Source organism: Sipha flava, unplaced genomic scaffold (genome assembly GCF_003268045.1).
Source record: "Sipha flava isolate LNK unplaced genomic scaffold, YSA_version1 76_pilon_pilon, whole genome shotgun sequence".
In the NCBI taxonomy this organism is placed as follows: Eukaryota; Metazoa; Arthropoda; class Insecta; order Hemiptera; family Aphididae; genus Sipha; species Sipha flava.
This window is the reverse complement of record NW_020273616.1, coordinates 106688-134181: the sequence shown is the minus strand read 5'-3', so window position 1 is coordinate 134181 and position 27494 is coordinate 106688. Positions and strand designations below refer to the sequence as shown.

At 28.5% G+C, this 27494-nt stretch overlaps 2 protein-coding genes and 1 long non-coding RNA gene across 3 annotated transcripts; 2 read left to right on the top strand and 1 right to left on the bottom strand.

Moving 5' to 3' along the window:
• Positions 1-4721: 4721 nt before the first annotated feature.
• Positions 4722-12723, top strand: LOC112692819. The gene is made up of 7 exons (XM_025567615.1): positions 4722-4963; positions 5037-5191; positions 5257-5745; positions 5814-6103; positions 6450-6923; positions 7356-7560; positions 12283-12723. Exons 1-7 carry the CDS (start codon positions 4905-4907, stop codon positions 12489-12491), a joined length of 1881 nt encoding a protein of 626 aa, XP_025423400.1. The 5' UTR covers positions 4722-4904; the 3' UTR covers positions 12492-12723.
• A 639-nt stretch (positions 12724-13362) lies between these two features.
• Positions 13363-15668, top strand: LOC112692818. The gene is made up of 3 exons (XR_003149436.1): positions 13363-13968; positions 14189-14273; positions 15388-15668. It is a non-coding gene; the product is annotated as an uncharacterized LOC112692818 (long non-coding RNA).
• Positions 15669-17393: 1725 nt separating this feature from the next.
• LOC112692816 lies at positions 17394-27383 on the bottom strand. Its single transcript, XM_025567613.1, has 4 exons — positions 27016-27383; positions 19905-20033; positions 19328-19572; positions 17394-18002 (listed from the first exon to the last, which is right to left on the bottom strand). Exons 1-4 carry the CDS (start codon positions 27106-27108, stop codon positions 17567-17569), a joined length of 903 nt encoding a protein of 300 aa, XP_025423398.1. The 5' UTR covers positions 27109-27383; the 3' UTR covers positions 17394-17566.
• Between the last annotated feature and the right edge of the window lie 111 nt (positions 27384-27494).

The following is a 27494-nucleotide window of genomic DNA, read 5'->3' as shown; positions in this document are numbered from 1 at the left end:
TGATAACACACAGTGGATGTGGTTTTGGAAATGGCAATATATGAGACATGCATGTCATCACGTTTACCATTGCTGATGGAAAGAAAATAATTTTTTTTTATTTGTTGTATAATTTTATGTAATGCAATGCAAATATTCGCATTATAGATCGTAAGTGGAATGAATATAATATTTATTTTACAATCATCATGTATTATTTTGCGTTTCATTTTGGATTCTGAGTGAAACGCGGAATGTATTGGTTCTATTCAAATGTATATTTTCGTATATTTTTTTTTTTTTTGTGTCTTGATTTCGACCAGAAGGATTGCTATGATCATCACAATCATAAGAAATTTCTGAGAGGCAATGTTAACTAGTTGGTATTTAAAGGAATGTAATTACGAATAACTGACGAAATGTTGAGTAAAATTTACAGCACACCAGTTGTCGATTAATCAAATTTTTGTTTTCGTCGAAATTCAAAAAATAATAACAGTAGAGACTTAAAATTTTCATTGATGCCTTAAATATTGTTAAAATGTTGCTTATATAATAGAAAATATTGTTCGTTTCAGGTTCTATGATTTTCAAAAGATTTTTATGATATAAAATGAGAATACCATGTTTTACTAATTTCTTTTCGAAAATGTTGATAAAATCATTTTGGTCTGACAAAAGTCTCGATTACAAAGTTCCTCGTACGTATCTATTACTAATTAATAAAAAATATTGAGCTTAATTAAAAAAAAAAAAAAAATCAGTTATTAAATATTGATTAAACGATAAAAATCATGTACATTTATGTAATAAATAGTTTTATGAAATTTGTGTTGTTCTTAGGCACTTGACATTTTAATTAAAATTTGTGGTTTTCGATGCCCGGTGCAGAATTTTGCGGCACCCCAAATATATATCAATTTATTAATTATTTATATCATTGATTATATATTACTAATATAGAGGAAAGTAATATATAACCAATGGTGCTACTAAGACTATATTATTAGGCTTAAAGCCTGATTCACACCTGTCCGGCACGGCACAGTACCAGACTGAACCGTAACAGCACGGTTAATTCACACTTGTCCGGCACGGCAGAATACTGGACTGAAATGTAACGGCATATTATCATTCATGTGTTAGAATTTTGTAATTTGTTTTGAATTTTTTAGTAGGTGTTGATATCTGGTAATAAGAATGATAAAAAAAAATAATATAAGCATAGTAATAAGTTGATATTAAGATCCTTATTCCTTTAATAAATTCAATGAGTGAATTAAAATGTTGTATTTTTGGTAAATTAACGTGAGGATTACAAATTGTACTTGAAAAGGAATATAGAAAATCTAAATATTTTCAGTTCTAAATAAAATTATGTAAATTTGAATAGTTTTTCACCGATGTTTGTCGGTTTCTACGTTCACACCGTACCGACACTAAACGTACTGACACAGACCGGCACGAACCGGATCGTCAAAACATTCTTTCGAATGATGTATTTTTTCGGATTACACGAGTTGTGTCCGGTGGATTTTTTTTAGGTTACACGAATTACGTCCCAAAAAATAAAATACACCTACATAAGTCGTATACACAAATTTATACATTTTTCAATTACAATATTACACATATATATGTATATGTTAGGGCTAAAGTCTATACTGTCCGGATAATGTGCACATAATCCATACTAGTTGCATAAAGTAAACACTTAACATTTAAAATCATAGTTTCGTATATTTTTATGATATAAAAACTGTATAAATATAGTATAGAACTCTATGGAAATTGGGACACAACTCGTTAACTATGGTGGGGTACCAAACAAGTGCGGGACCCGGTGCGGTCGTACCGCTGGCTCCCCCTCCCCCATTCCACCCCTAGAGTCGGCACTGCTAGAATCCATCTCATGAAGACATTTTTTGAAAAAGTTCTAGAAAGATTTTGTTAATGTATCAAACATAATTTAAGTAGTGACCGTCAGTCACATACTATCCAATGAGTATGATAAAAAAAAAATGTACTAATGTGAATATTTATTGCCAATATTTTACTCCTTAAAACCTTTTAATTAATAAATAATTGTGTACCGATAAATCTAATAATAAGTACTAAACCGTGACGCCGAACCCTATATTCAGTTAGGGCCATAGGCGTGCGCAGAATTTTATGTTGGGGGCAGTGAATATTTTTATTGGTCCATTTTTTTCATACAAACGGCCTATACATGACTATTTAACTTATATTTGTAAATTTTAAGTCAAAAGACAAAATTTAACCTTTGACCTTTGATTATATCAATGTTAATAATTGATATAGTATACTTTATAACTCTGTAGTCACTGTGTTTTTTTTTAACCTATAACCTATTTAAACACAAAAAAAATTAGTATGGTAGTTCAATACACTTTTTGGATAAACAACTAATTTTTTTTTATTGATCATTATACCGTGGTCCAGCTTAGACTTTTCGGTACTTATAAATATATTTAAACCGGTATGAGGCAGCAAGAGCATACCCTGCCGTTTCTGTGCGTACGCCTTTGGGTAGGGTATATGCCCTATCTGATAATATTTCAGTAGTGGGTGAGTTGATTAAGTCTCGAGTGATTGGATCGGCTAGTCATTAGTTATTGTAAACAATAAACAAACAGAGTTAGTACACACTGCCTGGTAGATTAATCCACGTGTCTTATTTGTATAATAATATTGTTAATGTAATATAAATATTATTTGACTCTAAATCCTGTCGTGGCTCAATGGTTGGATCTCATCATTTTTTGAATACATGTCCTACCTGAGTTGTTTAATTTTAATACCACTGGAAATAAAATATAAATTTAACTTAATTACTCAAACCAATACAAAAAAATCCGATTTTACTTTAATACTTTTACAGCGAAGTATATTGTACATAAAAATAAATATTATACATATATTAAAAATAAATATAAATAATAAAATAAAAAATAATAAAAAAAAAAAATAAAATAAAAAAATAAAAATATAAATAATAATTTAATATAAATTTTATATTATACATTTATAATTTTTAAACTGTATATAACACAAAACATATGGAAGTATAATATACAATTTTTACTTCAGTAGATAAGTATAAATTTCATTAATTTTTTAATAAGTACATTTTACTATTGAATAAATGAAAATAAACAATTTCTTTTAATAAAAAAAAATTTCGATTTTTGTTGAAATCTTTTGCAACTTTTTCTTAATTAAATATTAGGAAAGCTGTCAATATATTTAAAAAAATTTTTTCTAAATATACCAACAAGACAACAATTTTAAAAAGTTATGAATTAAATTACTAAATTTTTCCATATAATTCCCTATAATTTCCCTATAATATGGTATAGGTACTATTTAATAATGTACCTATAATGTTATGTTATAATTGGTAATAAGAGAATTAATTTTGTTGTGTTATAAATTTATTTAATCTGAAAGGATAAAAGATGTTCATGTAACCAATCCCTTCCTCTTGAGATATTATTTTACAAACACTTTTATTGTAATTTTCATGCATTTTTTTTAACAGGTTTCAGAAATTGTTCGACATTATAAAGCATAAAATAAAAAAAAAAAAACTGTAGGTGTCAAAGAAAAGTATCCTCAGCTCTTCTTAGTATAAAACCTTGAAAAATCAATAAAAAATGTTTATGAAGAATTATCATATATGATATACTATTTGTATTCATTTTTTTTATCATTCATAGAATTTTATGCCATCTCCATGGAGGGATGCATCCTCGCTAAATGCAAAAAATCGATTTGTTATACACCCATCACCCAAAATGTCATATTATTTTTTTCCCCAACGATTTTCTACATTTTTTGTATGATACATATTCTTCTAAGTGTTTTTTTCTATGGTTAAAATTATAGCAGCTAAATAATATCTCCATTGATAAACATTTATTTTATTGATTTTTGAAATAAAGTAAATTATGCACTAAAAAATAATCTGATCTATACCACAATATGGATCAAATTCAATTGACTCAATGGATTAGGACAAAATATATGTTCAATTATATAAATGTTTAACGTAAATATACCGATTTCGTGTAATACTGAATTTACTTTTTAATAGCTCATTCAACTTTACAGAGAATTTGTCATTTTTCATTTGTCAATACTAACTAATTAGTTATTATTGGTTATTGTTAGTTCGACATCAACCGATTAACAGATATTTTAGTTCGGCGTATATCGAATTTTTGTCGATCAACAAAACATGTCAATGATCGATGTCTACTCAGTGTAATACTAGAATTACTCTCATTCGTCATCAGTCAATCGAAAAATATATCCGTATAATATTTGCCAACATTTTTATTTTGAAAAACTAGTATAATAGCTACCTAATACCAACTTGAGATACCAACAATTTGTATTAATTCTTAAAAATATATAGAGATATTAGTTGATAAATGAAATATAATAGCAGTAATTATCAAACGAATGTACGGTTATTATAGCCATATGTCGAAATATGGTTGAGTTTTAGTAGTTCTATGAGTCATTATTTTTACAACAATTTTGATATACTTTAAAAAAAAAATATTTTTGAGATAATAAAAATTAGTAACATGATGAATAGTGGTGATAATTGATATATTATCTTCCGCTTTATATTGACACAATTGTTGTTTTGAACTGCTGTCACTAAACAAAATGTATTTAAAACATTGCGATGTAATAATAATTACCAGTAGGTATTGTTTCAATGCTAATTACTGTATATAACATATGGATGAAAAAAATTATAACTTTCGACTGTTATAAATTTAAGACGTCACCATCGAACACCATCAAAACATTACAAAATAGTGTTATTCGAAAATAATTGAATGCAGTGGCTATATGTTTTAAGTGATACTATTGTTTAAAATTATAAAATGGCTAGACAATATTTTTCTTGCCAACTTTTAATAACTTTGTGTGTAGTGATTAAATCGTAAGTGCTTGAAAATTAATTTTTTATGATACATTTATAGGTAATAAGTTTAACATTAAAATATGATATTTAGGATTAAAGCCGAAAACCTTCACGATCTAAATAGAACTAATAAGGTACTTGGTCAGTTGCCGATAACTGAAGATTATGATGAAGAATCCGAGTCGCCAGAAATTAAATATTCGTCATCATCTTCGTCGTCATTTCCATCGAGATTATCTTCAACTAGTAATGATGTTTAATAATAAGCGCATATTATATAATAAGTACTTTAAATATTATGTTATTTTTAGTACTCTCGAATAGTTCTCCGAAAAATCCAGAACGTATAGTTCCTGCAGAGCTTAGTCAAAATAAAATTTCTTTGAAAAATTCTAACTTAAGGGGATTGTCAAAGACTAGAAATTCTAGAAATTCAAATGATAACAGTGTTACAAATCCGATTCAACCAAGTGCAAGTTATCTGCCTCAATATCCGAATTTTCAAGATAGTGGCTTTCCCATAATGCCAAATTATGAAACCAATCCTTTTGGTGGTATTTTTAGTAGTCCCTTCAGTAGTACACATCACGGCAGTCCATTTGCCATGAGAGGTTCGATAACAAACCCATTCGGAAATGGTGGTTTTGGAGGTATGGTTGGTGACAGAGTCTTAGTATTCAGAAAATGTTGTGACAATTTTAATAATTGCCGTATGCTAAAAGAAAACGAAGTTTGTGGTCCCGAAATATTCTCGTCACCACCATCATCACTGCCGTCTTCACCGGTACCACCATCATCTAGTAATTCACATTTTACAACCTGACGCTTGACACAAAATTTATGTATTACATTTATATTTCCATTCCAGAATTTCTCAGTCCCTATGACTCACCGGAAAATTCAGATCATAAACGTGATGAAAATATCTCCCCAGAAAGTTTAAATCGCAAACACGACAGAAAATATAGTGGTCCGGAAAACAGAAACTCCAAAACACAAAGTATGCCATTGAGTGCTTTTCCTTTAGATTTTCTCAAAAAACAAATGGGTAATTATGGACCACAAAATACCAGAGTTATATCATTTAGAAAGTGTTGTGTAAATGGTCAATGTCTTGATATATTACCAGATGAAGAGTGCGGTGACGCAAAGTTTATGGTAAGTGTTACCTACGTAGAATACACGAATTACTCAACATATTATTTTTAAATTTTTTTGCTTGTCAATATCAATAATAATTACAATAATATTATTTAGTATTAGTTATATTATCGTAATATTATATGGTTCAATACAACCGATGACGATTTTAATATAGGATAGCAGATGATACAATTTACAATTATTAATTTACCTATTAGGTATACTGGTTTGAATCGCATTTTATCAATTTAAATACATTTTACGTTAAGGACCAAAGAGACAAAGAAGATAAACACTGTTATGATTTATTATTATATATAAGCCACCGAAATAAGCAAATACTTAAATTATAACATTTCAGGAAAAACTAAAAAATAAACCAAAAACACATAATCAATACGAAGACAATGGAATGTCTAATTTTAATAATATGATGAATGGAAATTTAAACCAATATGGAAAAATTCCTTTCGGAATTATTAATTATTCGGATGACAACAGTGTCGAGATCCCTCAGTCAGGAAAACAAAATAAATCACCATCCGGTTCTAAAAATCAATTCAAAAGTGGTCAATCCAATGTCCCGGCAAACGGAATGTATTCTTACAATGACATGATGCAATCAAATCCAATAGTAGATTCAGAAAACTATCAATCTAAGGATAATGGAATTAATCCAAACGTGAATAAAAAAAATAAATCTAGAAAACATCCATACGTAGAATCTAAGGACTTTACTAAAGATGAGCTTCAACGGATCCGAAAACAAGTCCTGGACAAAACCAATGCTTACAGAAGAAAGCATGGCGTCACACCATTAAAGATGGACGTGAATGTAAGTAAACAATAATATTTTACTCATTTATTTACTCTATTAATAATTATCGTGGTGAATTACTTAATGAGTACATACAAAAACTCACAAATATATTAAAACTGTTATAACTTTGAGTGTTACAAATACTATGATTATGACTGAAAAGAAAGTTTGAGATATCCATAAAGTTAAAAAGTAATAATAATATAAAGATAAACATAAAGCTGCTGTTCAATGTGCTTAACTAAATAATATTAACTATCATATATTATGATTAATCATTTTTATATTAGATAAATATGTGTAAAGTATATAGATACTATTATTTACTTACATCGCAATAGGTGTTATTGTTGTGTTAACAATCTATTTGAACTTTAATAATTCACTAAATGTTTTCTTTATCTTATTATTATTATTGTTACTCTAAATAATGATGTAATTGTGCAGTTGAATAATTATGCTCAAGAATGGGCTAATACGTTAAAAAGCCGAGGACTTAAGCATAGAACCGATAATCTCTATGGAGAAAATCTCTACAAGACTTCGGACAGTGATAACATTGGTGAACAAGCTGTCAATTCTTGGTACAATGAATTGGCCCTTTACAATTTAAACGATGATGAAGATGAATTATACAATCGCAGTGCAGTTCGTAAGTAAATTATTTCAAATATTTAACACAGTTAAATAAAAATATGATTCCATACATTTGAAATTTCAGAAATTAATAATCCATTAATTGGAATTTATAAAGATTTCATATGCGTAGTTGATTTACATTTACTGATCTACTTGTGTTTCGTATGGAATTCGGAATTGTTCGAAGATTTGTTCTTCTTTCTCCTTCTGTCTACTTGAGCACTTCAAATACGGGACTAATCTTGTGTTACCTTTGACCTTTTAATATGGACTCTGCAGAATGTTAATGACATAGGTTATAACCGAAACCTTGATGATTTTTTTCGATTCCGGTTCCTTAAGTGAAAAAAAATCGATTTCGATGCCGGTTCTTAAAAAACTAAAATTTCGATTTCGGTTTCTTTTCGGTTTCAAAAAAAAAAAAAAAATTATTTTCAGCTTATAAATAATAAAAATTTAGCTTTCAGTTTCTTTTCGGTTCTTAAAAAATTAAAATTTCGTTTTCTGACCCCCCCCCCCCCCCCTAGCGGACGCCTATGGTACTTTATGTGACCTATCTGTAATAAGTACATAGTTGATTAGTAGTATACCTAGCATTATAATAAAAATTATCTACAAAAAATAATTAAATACTTAAATTATCTACAGTGCTCGTATAATATCAGTTTAATGTTATCGCGTTTATAACATTTAATCGCACAGCAACCGCGGGTAATCGAAACCACGGATAACGAGAAATTATTGTATTCACCGATCTTTTCTTTCATTACCGCATTCTATATTTATATAAGGATAGATTTGCGTTTGGGAGTTTCAGTAGATATTAAAGGTCTCGATTACCTATATAATGAACTACACGGGTACCTGTGTTTTTAAACAAGACGGGGTTAAGGCCCGTGTAGTAAAAATACCCGTTTTATTAATACCCATGTATCTAAATACCCGATAGCTAAAATGAAAAGTAGGTTTAACAAATAATACAGAATTTATTTATTTTTTTGTATTTTCATTCATTATAGATTATATTATTATATTATATTATTATATTATTATATTCATTCATTATAATTTCATTTTTTTCCAAAAAAAAGTTGTATTGCCTAATTATTAAATAACAATAAACATATGTATATATATACATAATCCAAACATTAATGGTAATAACAATAATAATATAGTATAAAATAAATACAAAATAATAATAATAATATTAAATTAATGAACAAGCAGTATGTACTATGTAACAGTGGCGTATTTACGGGGGGGGGGGGATATGGGGGATAGATCCCCCCCTTGACCTTTTTTTTTCCTAGGTAGCTATAAGTTGTCTCATTTTCTCTAATATTCTTAATATGATATTACTTTCAAGCATGTATGTTTTCTGTTTTCTAAATGTTCTAGTCGTGGTAATTGTACCGCTCTGATAGTCTGATATACTAATCGCCACTAATCGTTTATCGTTGGCGGCATGTACGACTATCAGGCAACAAAAACTATACCTATATTATGGTGTACTGTATTTTGTACGTTTCTGCGAATTATTTTTCATGCAAGAGTGTTTATAATAAACCCGATAAGCAATCGGTAAACAAAACAAAATGACCATGAGGACCGTGGATTAACCATAGGGCGGCCGGGCGGGTTTATTTTTAGAAAATTTGTTACTAGTAGATTTATGGCTAATGTATAGCTATATATATATATATATATATATTTTATCGTATGATATTGTGATTCGTTAAAAGTAGATATGTACGGTCGTTGGACGTTGACGGATAGCGACGCCGCGCCATTCCGAGTACTGACTTACTGCCGAATTGACTATTGTTCGACTTTATTTTTTTTGCGTCTTGTAAGTTGTAACTGTGAAGTTTTAAGACAATATGAGTAATACTCAAAAACAAAAATAAACTTTATTTTCTTATTTTAGTACAAGTAAAAAAATTTGTTTGGAAAATGATGAGGTAATTATAAAGATTAATTCTTATTTTGCCTTGATCCACACTAACCTCAATAGGTAACAAGTTAGGGGATTTTAAAAATGTATATTATGTACGAATTTATGGGTGTTAGGATGTATTATTATATATTTCATCCCCCTCCTAAATACGCCACTGCTATGTAATAACGCATAATATAGTGCAAAAAATACAAAAGCAATCACTCACGATCTAGGAAGTTATAATAATTGTTTGTTTTAGTAAAGAAAAATTTACATGTTTACCGTCTTGGGCGACAAACAACTTCTCTTGGCTGTCACTATGTTTCCAGCGGTTTAGAAACATATTTCCGAATTTACTGACGTTGCTGGTATCCCTAAATATTTCTTTGCCAAAGCAACAATTAATGGATATTTTGATGGACGTATCTTCCATCATTCTAGTGCATCAAAATCAAATTTTAACTGTGGTTCTGCCAAGTAATGTTGATACTGAATATCAGAATCAGATGTATCACAGTTTACTTCATCGCCAAACAAAAATTCAAGAGCATTGTTATGTTTAGCTACAGATGTTTCAATTTGCATATCGCGATTAATTTCAGATATTTCGTTTATCAAATTTTTAACCCGTGTCCGAATTTTCTCTCTTGCTTCAACCGTTTCATGCTCTAAGTCTTTGAACCTTGGGTCTAGAAAAGATGCTATTTGCCTAGCAGACACGACACTAGAAGGACACCACAGTAATTTAAAACGATCTGAAAGTTCCCTTATTACAGTGGTTTTAAAAAGTTCAGCTATTTCATCATCACTTACGATTATATTATGCTTTAAATGCTTTTGTATAACTGCGTTTAGAAGAGGCCTAACCATTAAACTAGAACAATATTTTTCCCCACAAAAAATAGTAGTCATCATTTGTAGAGGTTTAAGCAATTGTATTAACGTTTCAACATCTGTCCATTGGTGCTCCGTCACTTCAAATTTGTGTGCCATCGCTGCTGTAGTCATCGAACGATCAGCAATAACATTTGAAATTGGGCACCTATTTTTATAAAGGCGCTCAAGCATCATAAATATAGAATTCCATCTTGTTTTACAGCTTTGTATCAAGCTTTCTGTTGGCAAACCTAGTTTTTCTTGCTTATCTTTAAATATTGACTTGCTAAATTTGAATGCTTAAAATGACAAACTATTTTACTACATACTTCAATTAAATTTTCTATTTTATCATATTTTAGGGCATTGTTGACAGCTAGTTGTAATGTGCAGCACATATTAGATCGTTTTTTTCTGTGATATTATCCAGTAAATTAACTGCATTCAAAAGATTTTTTGTATTAACAGTAACTACTGACATAATTTTTTGGTCGATTTCCCATTTATTAAAAGGACTTGAATATGTTTTTTTGCTCGTGTGCCCGAGCTCCGTGTACCCGTGTATTCTAATACCCGTTCACAACCACGACCTCTACTAGATATCACATAGGAAAGTCTGTTGAACAAAATTTTATACTGATCACTAGGGCAAAGGACTTGTAACTCCAAAAAAGCACTAAATATGCAAGCACATGCATTTTAAACCCTATGATATGCACTAAACACATGCTCTTATATTTTTTTTTAAAGCGATTTATTTGAAAAATGTTTAAAAAAATAAATAAATAATTTAAATTTTGGGGGACATTAAATCGGATTTCACATTCTAATTTAACGTCACGATACTTACAGTATAGAACTTAACCGTCAGTCAAAAACACATCGACACCAAATTTAAGTTAAAAAATGATTTATCTTTATTTTTTAATGATAAAACAGAACATAAAAACGAAGCGTTGACATAAATTACGAATACACACGCATACCCAACCCAGATGGCAGAATTAAGACTAAATTAATAAAATGTTAAATCATTAACGGCCAACGATTGACAAAAGAATAATGAGCAAACAAAATTTAATATTTATTGATGACTTATTCATAAAATCAATAAAATAAAAAATTTTATAGTTAAAGAATAATAATGAATAAATAATAATTTTTGTAATATTTTTAAAATTATTTATAATAGGAAGGTATTATTGTTGTGTTAAGACGAACCACAATAATGAGGAATAAAAAATAGACGGTAAAGCTGGTTACACACTACGTGTTTTAGACGATTAACGTACACGTTTTAAAAACACCGAAAAATAAAACTGTACGGACTGCATACGAATTCCACACTATCGCAAAACGAACGCGTTTGGTAGCGGTCGATGCTTTAAGACGCATGTGTTTGATTTTCGGCGTTTAAACGATCTTTTATAAATCGTTAGCGTAAGTTTGTAGTAACAATGTTTCAATTTTAAAGTAATGATTTATAGACTCTGCGTTCAATAAATTATTCTGAACCAAATTTGGTACAGTATAATTGTGTGTATTTAAATTACAACATCGTATTTAAGCCGTTGCGCCATAATTAAAATTTGAAACATTTTATTAGAAAAATAAACAATACTCGTAGGTCGGATGAGCCTTAACGGTCGGGTGAGGTTCAGGAATGGGTCAATGATATTGTTGTATTCGTTTTTTTAACTTAAAACCTATATACCACTGATTTTGAAAAAACCGATTTTGAATGAAGAATAAATTAATATAAAGGTAAAATTGTAACTAATAAAATTAAAAATTAAGAATTATATCAAAAGTAAAAGTAAACGTTTTCGGGATAAATTAATTTTCTTTACACATAATAATTATGATATGATTATGTATGTGTATACTAATAGTTCTATTGTTTTTATAAAATTACAGAGCACATGACACAACTACTTTGGAAATCATCACAGAAATTGGGTGTTGGTGTGGCAAAAGATGACAGTGGTTACATTGTTGTAGCAAACTACGATCCCCCGGGAAATTTTAAAAGGCATTTCATAAATAATTTGCCTACATTTACTCAATCACAAATTAATGACGCAAAAAAAGCAAAAAATAGACGAGTCAAATGGATGCACTCATAAACCATTTACCACAATTAGAATTACCTAAATGAATAGATTCCAGACGCGTTAACATGGTCTAAACCGTGTTAAACACTCTTCGGATTTACATAAAAATACATAAACGTCTTATAGTATTATCATATTATTATCAAATACTTACTTGTAGTCCTATACACACTTTATAGTGGTTGTATATTTTATACTCCGATAAACGTTTATAAAAAAAAGAAAAATTATTATTGCTTATAATAAAAAAAGTAAGAATTTATTAAAATATAATTGTTGTATATATACATATTATAAATAATCAATGAAATAATTGACATCTATTAAAATAATTTGACAATAATAACTAAACGTTTAATATTTATTTATCCTCTACAATGTAGGTTCTCTTAACTTTTTCATTCATAGAGCCATACCTATATTACTAAAATAAATTCAAGAAGCCCCCAAAAACAAAAATTATCAATTTATATGGTTATTTCCAGTTAGTATACATCCAAATAATATTGGATAGTATAAAATCCGTAAAAATGTCACAATTAAAATAGTCATAATAATAATATCTATATGAATTTAATCCATGGAATGGTTTTAGGATCACTGATTTAAGTCATTGCAAATAATTAGCTTTCCAAGGAATCTAATAAATTATAAATTGTATTGTATTAGCAAGTAAATTTGGTTTGATTTATATTTATTAGTAGAAAATGACAATATCAACATTTATTAAGTTTGAGAAAGTACTAATAATGAATATATTTGAATATTATAATATATATATATGTATTATAATCTTGTTCAATATTAAACTATAATTTTAAAATGCATTATACTCTAGTAAATATATTTTCAATTACTGTGACTATGGTTTTTTTTTTTTTTACTTTTCAGTTGTGAATACTTAAAAAAAATGACAACTCCAGAAAACGCACCATTGTCGATATTTTTACAATAGCATCAATAATTTTCGTCGTCTGAAGGGAAATTAAAAACATAACCTGAATAGTTATACCTACACAATAATGAGGATAAGCTGATGAGAAATTTCTAACATTTGAAAAATTTTCAAATACATTTAATGAATGTGTTAAAGAAATAATTCGCGCGTCCATGTGAACCTAGCCTTAGTAGAACACAACAATGATATACCCAGCACGCGTTGGCGTTGGTATTATCACATTTCCAATGTGTTATCGGTAAATTTATCTGCTGGTAAATTCCAATAATTAAAGTCGAAAGTATGACGCAGATTACATGTTCCATTTTGTTTTCTGCTGTGGCATAAATTACCAAAATTATTTTTAGATGTGGCGCAAAATACACATTTAATTTTTATATTTTGGCGCAAATTACAAGTAATAAAATTGGCGCAAAATACCATCTCCCCATTTTTTGGACCGATTGATTGGCATGCAGGCCGCAGTGGTGCAAATTATAACCGTTTAGTCGCAGTAGGTATCCAGTCGGGCCAATTTTTTATTTAATATAGGTAAGTAGATAAAATTGATCTGAACCATTATTGTTATTAGATAATTTGCAGTGCTCGACTTGGCAAAATTAAAGAAGGGGGACTCTATTTACTTTAAAAAAAAAAGACGTCCCCAAAACTGGCTGAGCGTTATGATTATAGCGTAATAACAGTAGGGGACGCTAAAATGTATACTATTATTATTATTACTGTATAATTGTACCTAGTTAACAACAAATAGGTGAACCTAATCAAAATCACGAAGCTCGATGAAGATCAATCTTGAATCTACAAAGAACAAACAAAAATTGTACAATAATACGTAGGTACGTAGGGTAGTCAAAACTCAAAACTCTCATTTACATTTGATAATTGTAAATATATAAATATACTATTTTATCTACTGTAGTATCAATCACATAATCTTTGTATATACAATCAATAATTTTGGCGGTTCAACAAATTGAACCGATTATTAAAAAATGGGCAGCTTTATTTAGTATGCTGAATCTGCGATTAAAGTCTGCGCACGCTTATGAGCAAAAGAAACAATCGTATAAATAATTACGATGATTTAGTATAAAATTATAATAATCATAATTCAAATAAATATTTATAGCACTACTATATTATTTAAAATCTAAGAAATTGGTATACGACAAATTTAAATTAAATTGAAAAAAATAGTCGATTGTACATTTTTTTTTCCATGATTCATTTTATAATGAAATATTTATTATATTTATGCTTACTATTTATTTATATAATGACTATAAATAACCTGGACAAAATACTGAATATTCCATTTGTCACACAAATCGTAAAGATTCAGACCGTTTTGTACTTTGATATTAGTCTGCATCCAAGTAGTTATCATATTTTTGATGTCTCGGTTAACTCGTTCGACCAACCCTTGAGATTATCTGTGACTAGCTTTGCCATGGACTATTTCTACTTGAGGCCACATTTCACAGGCATAAGTAACAAATTTATTTACAAATTCCCCCCTCCATTATCAGAGTGTAGTATATTGAGAACTCATAATAGGATGAGTATATCAAGAAGTTGATATACAATTTCTTGTGCCCGTTTACAGAATGTGTATAGTAATACATTTAGTCACTGATATTGATCCTCTATAATGTATTTAAAACTATTGTTCTAATTTCATTGCTTGTCAATCAAATAAGTTTGACATCCACTATTCGTTTTATTGAGCAATATCAGTTTAAGAAGTCCCTTTTTCGACATACTACGATTTTTCTAGAATGTTTCACACACTTAAATAGCTATGTAGTCATTAAATCTTTTACATGAGCATTGTATTATTTTTAATTTTTTTTATGTCGTTTCTTAAGTATTATTTACTAATTCAATTTGTATATCTTAGGATCTACACAACGTTTTTCGTATAAGCCCAAATAAAATTATGGTTTTCAGATGTTGAGTCAACCTGTAAAACAGTAAATCCTAGCATTGACTTAAGCCGTGGTTTCCTACAACCACGCATCCGTGATTACGTGGAGCGCGATGCGTAATGGAAGTGTTTTGCTACGATGCGTGTTTACGACTGAGTGGTTTGGAGCAGAAAATTTTAGTCAGTTGATGTTTAGTAGTACATCAAAATGGACGTGGTTATGCTTTATACAATTTTGAAGTACTATTGCTACTTCCGAATAATTTCCGTAATGGAAATTATGAAATGTTTAGTCAACGGAACAGGGAAGGTTGTATCAGTACTTTAATTAGTAATAAAAATTAAATAAAATATACAATAAAATATAAATAATATATTGAAAAATATTTTAATAATGTATAAAATAATTTAATCCCGCACTGCGTTTTACACAAAAGTTACCCTCGTAGCGACTGCTACGCAATCGACGTGCGTGATTCGATAATCACGCGCGTAAATATTGACGCGCGTGAATTATTATTAAACATCAATACTATTTTTCATGGTTTCAACTTTTGCGTGATCACGCATCACGCACCATGCAATCACGGATGCGTGGTTGTAGGAAACCACGGCTTTAAATTGACTAAGTGATCAGGCTTAAACAGTTAATTAAATACAATATCAAAACTTGGGTTCTGGATTAGGGAAAATAAAATTTAATACTGTTAGGTATAAATATTATTTTTATTAATACATAATATTAATTGCAAACTTATTTAATACTTATAACACTTTGTAGGTTAAATCTATTTTTCTATTTTTGGTTTCTACGGTAAGATTAATAACTTCGTCGATTAATGTAGGATCTGCTCCTAGCTCTACTATGATATATATTTTAGGGACCAGGATATTTAATCGCGATATCGATACTTATTCAATACAAGCTATGAAAACTATGTGTTTTGCATTTAATGCAATTCCACTTTTCAGCAAGTGTAGGAACATCATTACAGATGATGAGGTAAAGAAAGTGCGTATTCATTGGAAAATACTAATTACAGCAAAAACCTATCTAGAATGATACATAATTATCGATTAAATTGTTCATGAGACTTTTTAGAGTCTTTTGAAATATCTTTTTAATTGCTTGTATGCAGAACCAATCCTTTTATCATCAACCACACCACACGTCCATCATAAAATGTACATTTTAAAAGTAAAGAAAATTAATCTGTGATACAGTTTTTGAAGTCGAATCACAAGAAGGAAATTTATAAGATAATATACTCGTATATTTAAGATTTATAGGTTAATAAAAAATATTAAGAAATTAAAACCTAAGAAAAATATCAAAAGCTGAATAGAGTTTAAAAAGTGGACAAGTATTCAAAAAAAGTGACTAACAGTAAATTAAATTATATTATTAATTTAAAAATTTAAATTAAGAACATACATTAAAACAAAATATAAAAATTAATTAATTTTTTTATATTTTATTTTTAGTATATATATATATATATTTAATACTTATAATTTATAATTTAATAAATAAATAAATTGATTAAGTTTGTAAAACTATTTAATTAAAAAATAACAAGTTATTTCTCTCTAAATTAAACTAATTCAGCTTTTTCATTCTTGAATGACCATTTTGTTATTGAAACATTATTTCGCAGAATATATTTAATATAATATATAATCAATATAATTCATATTAATTTTGTTTGATATATTATAGAAGCTAAATTTTAGTATTCGCATAGTTATGTTAACATTATTGCAAGTTTAAAAAGAATATATTCAGATGCTACTCAATAAATAAAACTATTCAATATATTCGGCTAATGAATTTTGATAAGTATATTGCGCTTAGAAAATTATAAATTATAGCTATTATAAAACTCTATATAATAATATTCTATTCAAAATAATTATAAAATAGCCACATTATTCAATCACATATTCTATTTTATGCTATTTTATTGTGTACCACGTATAGGATACTTACAGGATGTCTAAAATAGTTGAATATAAATAAATCCAACAGTTTAAATTAAATCAAATTTAATCAACAGTTTTTGTATTTAAATCATCAGTGTTTTCATTTCATCTCGTCATCGTCTGTGGCGGATTTCTTGCGTTTCATTTGCATGAATGTTAATTTTTTTTTTTTTTTTTAGTCCAATCGTTCAGGTAATTGCCTGGGAAGATGCCCATAATTTAGGGCCCAGACGAATCAAAAGAATTCGAAGTATCCGAGTCCCCTACTAAGATGTATGGATATTTTTCAGGAATCTTCATGTAACCTACACTCTTGAATAAACTCAAGGATAGATTGTTTTTCATATTGATGAGAGCATGGGGAGTGATGCCAGATTGTCCCATTTCCTTAGTGACCGCCATAACAATCAGCTTACCAAGTCCACGTCCTCTGTAATTTGGTTCAACAATTAGTGTGCTTAAGCCTCCGTAACTGCCGCACATCGCCCACGCCAATAGCTCACGACTATCACGGCTGAATACACCAAAACCAATGTTCAATCTCACGGTATCCCAAATGTCTGACTTCGGATAGACGTCACTATGAGCCCACAACGAATAAATTTGCTCAATGTTTTCCACGGCTAATTGATCAATATATACATCAGATGGGACTCTAAAAATAACAATATAATTGTAAAATACATGGATGTATATAAAAAACTTGAACTATTATATTCCGTGTTTGAATTTATTTATTTATCTATTTTTATCAACTATCTATATTTTTTCTTAAAATCTTAATTTTAAATTGATAATAATTTATTTATATCCGTATGACGTAGTTTTATTTATAAATAAATATATATTATAATCCAAGATTTAGTCAAAATATCATGTTCAACTTATTAGACTCATAAATGATAATCGCTCATAAATCACACACTGATATATTATATACGTATGCAAAAATCATAACTTTTCACTCCAATTTATTAATATTTTTATTTTTTTTTACATAATTTCATTGTTATATAAATAATAAGTAATAGGTAGTAAGTAATATTGATATTTCTTTTAGACGTGATATCTATTAACTTAATTAATTTTTCTCGAAGGTCAAAAATATATATTTATTTATATTTAACTATGCGTTCTAATAAGAATAGTATCAATACAATAAAAAAATAACATAGTACATTAATAACGTAACAGTTAATTTACTTAGTTTTTAAGTTACAATTCATTACTTTTGTTTATGTTATTTTTGTCTTTTATTATTTAATTGTAATAGGTATTACCACAGGCGGAAATCGAGGGGGGCTTAAGGGGACTAAGCCCCCCCAAGATATAAAGTACAGGTTTTAGGCCCCCTAGTCCTAAAAATTGTTAAGTGACTAAAAATACAATAATCATTATAATTGTAAAATGCATTTTTAATAACTGAATTAAAAAAATATATTCTGTGATAAAAAAAATATGTTAGTAAAAAAATATGTTATCAACAAATAAATTGTTGATTAAAAATGTCAAATTGTCAAACTTCGTAAATTGCCTTGTTGAAATAAATAATTGCGCACAGTGGTATCTATAGGTGTAATAAGTAAATAATGCTCAGCCCCCACAAATTTCACCAAATTACTGCTTATGAGTATTACTTTGTTTTTTTGATGATAATGCAGTTTCATTTGAATTCACGCAATTTAAAATAAACTATTCTCAAACTTTAACAATCTATACATTTAATACCTATCCAAAATAGATTAAAAAAAATACGAGCCAAAAAAATAAAACCTCGAGCCAAATAATGATCCATTAATTATGGATTATAAATACGCAACAAAGCATATGCAAAATTCGTTTAAAATTACTAATAGTGTCCAGCAACTATATATATACTTATATACAACTATTAATTAAATGGAATATAACTCCTGAAAAGAAGTATCATATTGTCACATAGTTTTAAATAATATAATTAAATTGCATAAAATATCTCACTCGTAGTCTAATCTGGCTGCTGTATCGGCCGGAATCCACTTAAGCACAGCATTCGAATACAATTTACCCTTCAAACCCTTTTCTTCGATCGTCGTGCACACAATATTCTTTATTGTGGATGGGATAGCTTGAAATAGCGGTTTATTTCTCCACTTTATGAGATGAGTGTTTATTAAGACTCTCTGGAATTGTTCTTCATTTCCCGGAGAAGTGTACGTAACAATAACTTCCGGATAATCTTTTTCCTGAAATTAATATTACTGTGCAATTCGTATAATGAATCTTCCGGCGTCATGGGTGAAGAAAAATTTCCTAGAATTAAAAAAGATTCTTAAAAAATACAATGCCAACAATAATCGGATACCCCGATAATAGAATCTAATCAAATCTAAATATTGGATTATTATCGAATATAAAAACCATTCGGTTTTCATTCAGATTTAAAATATTTATTTACATACATCTATATATGTATACATATTTTTTCATTGTTAGGCTGTTTGAAAATTAAATGGCTACTTTGTGAACATTTTGCAAATAATTAATTAAATAATTTCCTTGCACAATAATTACTTACAGGTCGTGATAGAAAACCAATGAATGTTCCATTTTCAATATCATCGGGGAGATAAAATAATTTATAACAAGATAACGCTGTACACTGGCCACGTTTCCACGCGATGGCATTTTTTATAAAATGATACACCTGGAACAAAAAAAAAAAAACCAATAACTATTTGTTGTATAGCTATATACGATATGTAATTTATAAATATATTTGTTGTTTTACTGATTGTATTGATCAAACTTAGTGCATTCTAATTGGTTCCAGATTTAAAATATGCAAGTATTCATATAATTACTTAGTGCATAATATAGAAGAGACAAGTTCAGTCCAAGGTTGTTTAAAATTCGTACTTAACTGATGTCAACTAATACTATGCAGTAAGGATGAGCAACTTTAAATTACAAGAGTGCCAATTTTTAGAATTGACGACTTTTAATAAAAATATTAATAAAATTTTTAATAAATAAAAACAACCATCGAATTTTATAGTATATATCAAATTTTTTTAAATATTTTTTGTCATGGGGCCCCTCTAAATTTAATGTAAAAACTGTCAAGACCAATAGTCAAAATTATTAATTATATATATGTTCATATATTGAATGTTACTACCTGCTCGACTTCAAAATGGTAAATATGAGAGAAGAAAAAATAAAGATCTGGAAGTGTTATTCAATAAGCCAGATATTAGACTATTTTTGAAAGCAAAATGTCTAGAGTGGACTGGTCACGTTTGGTGAGCGGCCAAAAGTATTACAAGAAACGTCTTAACCAAAAATCCCCAAAAAAACGACCAAGAGGAACACCTCGTCAGAGATGGTTAGACAGAGTGAAGGATATTTTAGATATCGACTACTCAAAATAATTGGATGACGCAATTGACCGGGATGGATGGAGATACTTGGTGGAAGCATACAAAAGGCTTCAACGGTCTGTATAGCATTAAAAAAAAAAAAAAAAATGTAATATTTTATTCCTACCTATACATACTAAAATAACTATTTCATTTTACACAAACCTATGCCTAATATGATATAGTAAGCCGAAATTGAATTTTGTTAAAATTAAATTAATGTTGACATTTGTTAAGTTTTTTAAAAATGCGTGATGAATATCTTATAAAATTTGAATCTTCCAATTCATTTTTAGTGTATTTAATAATTTAATTTCCAAAAGGTACATCATATTAATTAAGCTAATTATTCCCTATTAATATCACTTAAATACCAATTAAATAAGCTTTTAACAGGAGTATTTTAAAAACATAAGTATATGAATAACAACAAATTCAACAATTAATTTTTTTACCGATTATTTTACTTTTTTTATATAAATAAATTTTTAAATTAATAAATTAAAAGAATTGCTTTGCACACACACACCTACAATAAATATATATACAAACAACTTTTAAAAAGAAATATATGTTGTAAAAATGTGATATATCAGAAATTAACACTGAAATAATTTCACTACTCACTGTAAACAAATCGATATTTTAAACTTCATTATGAGTTATTAGCTTATGATCAATACACGGTACGTAAATATTCAATTAAATATATCATAACTATTGTGACGCAAACCAGCACATTATATGATTCACCAAACATAAGTTTATATTTATTTATGTCAATATAAGAACAATAAATACAATTTCATCAAGAAATTCGTTGATATCATCTTAAAAGAAATTATAAATGTCATAAAGATCAGATGACGAACCTTTGATGTAATATTTTCCAAATTATATGTTCATATAAATAATTAATTATGACTTAATAAGTATATTGGTTATAGCTATATGTTTAGGTTAAGTAAATACATATATCCAAATAGCACGTGTTACAAATAAATTAAATATTTTAACCATATAGCCATTTATGTTTTAAAAAAAGCAATTTATGAAATTTATTTTTATTAATTTTTTCATTCAGTTTCTAATATTTCAGTAATACCAGTAATAATGTCGTTTCTCTTCCGATTTGTTTGCAATAACTAAATATTTGATGAATATAGATATTAACATAAAAGAAACATTTTTATAACTATTTAGACATCTCTGAGACCAATACTATATAATGTATACATAGAATATGTATGCACATGACTTATGTATGAGTAAATGGCATTTTTCAGGTTATAAATAAAATAGTACAAATGTTGATCTAAAAATATCTGAAAGTTAATTAGATGTAATATACTATAGTAAAATACTACACAGTGTTTATCATCATACTATACTACTCACTTTATATTTACAAATAATAAATATTATGTTATTTTAATGATAATTTTTCTACGTAAGTATACTTACCACTCTTTAAGTTGCAAATACAACATGTAAATTGATTATTCCGAATTAACGCTATTTCATTTTAAATTATTAATTAATCTAATATAATAATCTGTAATATTTTATTTATATAGTCTATTGTAACAATTCATGACAAAATCATACAATATAAACGTATGTATAAATTTAGCAATTACTAATTATAATAACAATTGACAGTTTCGTTATAATTTCGTTACAATGGCACCAAGATTTTTCAAGGGAAGTGTCCACCAGTAGTATAATGTATAATATAATTTATAGGTACATCAGTACAGTTATTTTTTAAAAGTTAATAATTATAGAATTTTAAATTACTACTAGTTTATATTTATTGTATTATCTCATTCAAATCTATCACTATAATTATTTCTGTGTTTGCTAAACATTGGATAACCTATAAATCATTAACAACATTTATTTTCAATTATAAATCACATATAAATTTCAATAATCAGGTCAAATATAAAGACATTTAAGAAAGTTATTATACATATTACAATTAAAATAATTTTTTTTCCATGTTAACTCTTATGACGTTATCTGTAGTAACTGCAATTATACGGTTAAAATTTAACACTATTAATCAATTTAGTCTACATACTGATATTGAGTTTCTGATGTATGTTTTCAGTATTTTTAAAGTTATTTTAAGTAAAAAAAGTCGGTTATACTTTTATTAATACGTTTACTCATTCTATTTATTTGACGGTGACAATAATATCGAATAACTGAGCTGATATAATAACACGTAGACACAGAGAGTCAAACAAATACTATCTAGCTTTTGGCAACGATAAATCGAAAATATTAGGTATTTTGTACCCACTTGTGAGGCATTTCCAGGAAGCGGGTGTATTGCCGATTTTTTGAAAAAAATAAAAAAACACCCTTGTGATTTTCATTATCATCATAATAATATAATAGTTTACATGGTTATGATAATATGTTTATTTTCACAATAATTGATGATACATTTCAGCATTTGTTCTATATACTGTATGAATAAAATCGTTTTTTTTTTCAGTTGGTTAAAATAAATTGTACACAACCAAAAGTTAATTGGCCTAAATTTTAAAAGTTTTAAGAGTTAAACGATTATTATTAAGGATAAATATTATGATGCTTTTTTTGTTTCGGTCATGTGTAAAGCGGAAATGATTTATTACAATTAATACTATGATGATTTAAAATAATTAAATCCACTATTCAATAATTTTGTCAAGGACAGACAATTTAGTTAATATTTTGAAATTGATAAATTTAAGTAGATGATTCTATTTAAATGAATTCCATTTTAAATCATAGAAAATTAATTTTTGAAATTTGAAGCAAAAAACTTAAAAGAAATTTTATGAGATAAATTAAGTATAAATGTTATGGGATATGACCGCATAGCAGTGAATGTTGACAGTCATCGGTGTACGTTGACATTTTCCGATTATTTTGGTGAATGTTATCAATTATTTCAAATATCTCACAATGCGGACATTTACCAGTATTTGATGACATGCGCAATAGTTATTTAGTGAATATTGATATGTCTGACAATATAGTTTCGCCCTCCACGACCAGTTTTTATACGAGCTTCGTGCATAATGTGTAGTTCTTCGTTATTTACATAGTAAATAATTTCAGTTTCGCCTACTTTTAATGGGACGATTAGTTTATGATTATTCATAATATCCACAATGTCAAACCAATTAAATCGTCTGTAATCACTTCGTTGTTTATTTTTTTTTTTTTTAGTTTAACATTTATAACTTAAATTATATATTTATTATATTTTTCAGTGCTTAAATAAAAACAATTATCTTCCCTTTTTTTTTTAATAAAAGTGCATTCAATTTTTCATGAATTTATTATTTTTATCCTTATTAATTTTAATTCGAATATAATATTATAAACTGTTATTAAACTGTTTCGTTTGGTTTAGAATACGCGACAATACTAAGGAGATTTATATTATATTATGTTATTTAGCAAATGATTGACTATCGGATTTTCTCATGCGATAACATTACTAAAGTCCAAATATCTTGAATGCATATTGTGACTAGACGATAACGTCAAATTTAATCGAAAATGTTATCGATCCTACAAAATAATACAAAAATACCTTTTACATACATCGTGCTTCAAGTGTGGACAACATTTATCAAACACTGATTGCAAATGTCAACAACCACCGGTGTATGAACGCGTTAAGACCATTTTGTCGACATTTACTACGATTTTTGGTAAATGTGAACATACACCGGTAACTGTCAACATTCTCCTACTGCGGTCAAACACCTTAACATATACATATTCATAATACAACAAAATATTTCGAAAAATTGCTTATGATAAAAACAAAATAACAAAACCAAAATAAATTAAAATTAATATTTATCTACATACTTGATTTAAAATAATAAGTAACATTGAAAAATAGTCATATAAAATGGCATAAAATAAATATGTTAAAAACATTAAATGTTATTATAATTTTCAATAATTTAAAAATAAACTAAATTTATTTTAATTAATATTTATTACAAAAAACTAATTCTGATAAAAATAATGGAATTGGTTTTTATAAAAGGGCCTCGCTAAAAAATAATAACCCCCTCATATTATGACCATAATCCGGCCCTGCATGTACTGTGTAATAATTTACACGTATTGCATATACAAATATACTCGTAAAATATATAATAATCAATACAATTTATAATTGGATAGTGATGCGTATTGAATTTCAAAATTAAATTTTTAATTCTCAGTGAAATTAATTTAAGATATTGGTCAATTGTATTTTCATTTATACTTTTTATCTACAAACTAATTTTTTTTATCGTAGTTCAATTATTTCAAAGTAGTTTGAAGAAAAAAAAATCAAAATGTCATCAAGTTCATTTTAAAAATAATTCAAATCTGTTTTCGATATCTAGATCGATTGATAGAAATATAATTCGTCCTAGGATAAATTCGTTGTCATACGTGTGACAACGGACAACGTATCGGCTTCCATGATCCAACCTTCTAAAAAACATGAGAATATTTTCGTTATTTATTTGAAGTTTATTAAAAATATAAAAGAATGTCTATACTTATATAAAATAAAGCTTCGATAGTCCGGAAAAATAGACAGTATCTATCTGAAAAATTGTAAATTTTTCTAGAGTACCTACTAAAATGACTAAGAAATGTTGTTCCGCCATCTTAATTTGTTACATTACACAAATCACAATCAGGGACTCAATTTTAATGAAAAAACAGAGGATGGTCTATTTTTTTCGTGTTTCTTTATGATTATAGACGCCCGCAATCTGTACATTTCAACAATTTCTTAATTTAAATTGTTAATTTTGAATTTATATTTTAATTGCACAAATAACGTATTATCCATCTGCATACATAAATGTTTTATCACAGATAGTTTTTAAATTTATAAATAATACAATAAAAACTTTTTTTTTTCTATACATAATAAGTAATGACTATTTAAACGCAAGTTATGGTAAAATGAAAAAAAAGATCACAATAATAGTAAGTAATAAATATATTATAACATTAAAAAAAAAAATGATAAGAACTAAAACATTAAATACAGGGTTAGACAAAGGTTAGTATTACAAATAGTCGAGTCCGATTTACTAATTTCATAGATTATTGTGTTCCAGAATTCTGAACAAATGAACTATGGTACGTTGCAATTCATATATGCATTCCGGGGCTATACTATAAGTGTACTTTAAATATTTTTTCTCGAAAACTTTCGATATTATTTGATGTGGCAGTTATGATATTATAAATTGGTACATCAGGTAGGTATGGGAATTGATGCGAACGACTGTTGACATGGGGACTTTTGCCTTTAACACGTGCGTACGACGGATCAATGATGGAATGTACGTAGTCACGATATTACAGCCGTGGCAGATTTTGCCAGTTTGTTGTCGTGTTACCATATTTATGTAGGACGAGTCGGCCACAGACGACGAGGAGATTCATTCACGTAAATATCACGGCGAACCGATCACCATTTATCTTATATCCCGGTAACTAGGAAATCAACGCTATTCAACGAATACCCAATCCTTCCGAACACTGTGACTGGTTAGATTTCAAATCGCTATTTATTAGTCGCAATGCCACCACTGCCGCAGCGGAAACAATTTGAAATGGGCCGCGCTGCGGGGCGCGTTCGTAGATGCATGCATAGGAACCGCACCTTATTTGTTTTTATTTTTTCCTTCATTTTTTCGACGCCCTAGCGGTCAACATGCCTTACTATATCGCTCCCAGCATGCAGCAGTATTTCTCAATCTCACGTCTTATGGCGGTACAATGTCGTAAAATATTTTATACTCTATTGCACAACACACAATGTGTAAATTAATAGCGACGATAACCAAAAAAACTATGTTGATTTATTTTGTTTATACAATACACTTACCAAATCATACGGGTCTGCAGTAAAGTTCATTCTTGACATTTCATATATATATAAATAATAACTACTAAAAATGACTTAAGACATTTGAAAAAAAATCTACAAAACCATGTCGGATTGTAACAATAATCTTAGTGTTGAAGCCGTCCAAATATTGTATATTGTAATATTGTCCACGTCACGTTTATGCCAAACGTATTTCGTGGGAAACAACCTACGGCCTATACTTGTACCAACGAGCTGTATCGCTGCAATAGCCGAACGAGGAGCAACCGATTTGCTCGTTTGCAGCGGAGTCGGCCATCGTATATTGTACTATTTAACACACGGTTGTGCATACTTACGTGGATGCTGTTGGGCCAGTCGCGTTTCAACACTACTTCGCAGAAATACTCCGTCACGTCTTCGGGCATTTCGATAAGATATTCGTTCCTCATGGCGACTGTAGTTGTACCGGTGCTGTCGTAAAATATTTATGGTGTACTATGTTTTTTGCGTGTAAAACTCGCGGAATTAGTGAATGAGTGAGTGAGTTGGGCCGCAGTGTTCTAAATCAAAGCGACGGGTTATTTCCGTTGTGTGTACGTGGACCGAAACCGAATATGGTTGACAGGTACAAACGCCCGGGACGGTGGTAGACGGGAAAATGGACACTGCCAACTGCTACGGCCCGTTTTTAGTATAGCCAAGGGAATATAATAGTAGTAATGAAAACGTTGTATATGGTTTGGGTACGCTTGCGCTTGCGCGTTGGCCCCGAAAACGAATCCGCGCCGTATTCCACCACCGGGTAGCGACCGTTGGAACACGATACACCGTAGTT

Excerpts from the sequence above, each read along its gene's own strand:
- LOC112692819 (XM_025567615.1), top strand. The coding sequence starts at position 4,905 with ATGGCTAGACAATATTTTTCTTGCCAACTTTTAATAACTTTGTGTGTA. Across the intron at positions 5,192-5,256 it reads ATCGAGATTATCTTCAACTA|TACTCTCGAATAGTTCTCCG; the intron begins GTAATGATGTTT and ends TGTTATTTTTAG. Across the intron at positions 7,561-12,282 it reads ATACAATCGCAGTGCAGTTC|AGCACATGACACAACTACTT; the intron begins GTAAGTAAATTA and ends ATAAAATTACAG.
- LOC112692816 (XM_025567613.1), bottom strand. The coding sequence starts at position 27,108 with ATGAGGAACGAATATCTTATCGAAATGCCCGAAGACGTGACGGAGTAT. Across the intron at positions 20,034-27,015 it reads ACTGGCCCAACAGCATCCAC|GTGTATCATTTTATAAAAAA; the intron begins GTAAGTATGCAC and ends TTTTTGTTCCAG. Across the intron at positions 19,573-19,904 it reads TTGGTTTTCTATCACGACCT|GAAAAAGATTATCCGGAAGT; the intron begins GTAAGTAATTAT and ends TATTAATTTCAG.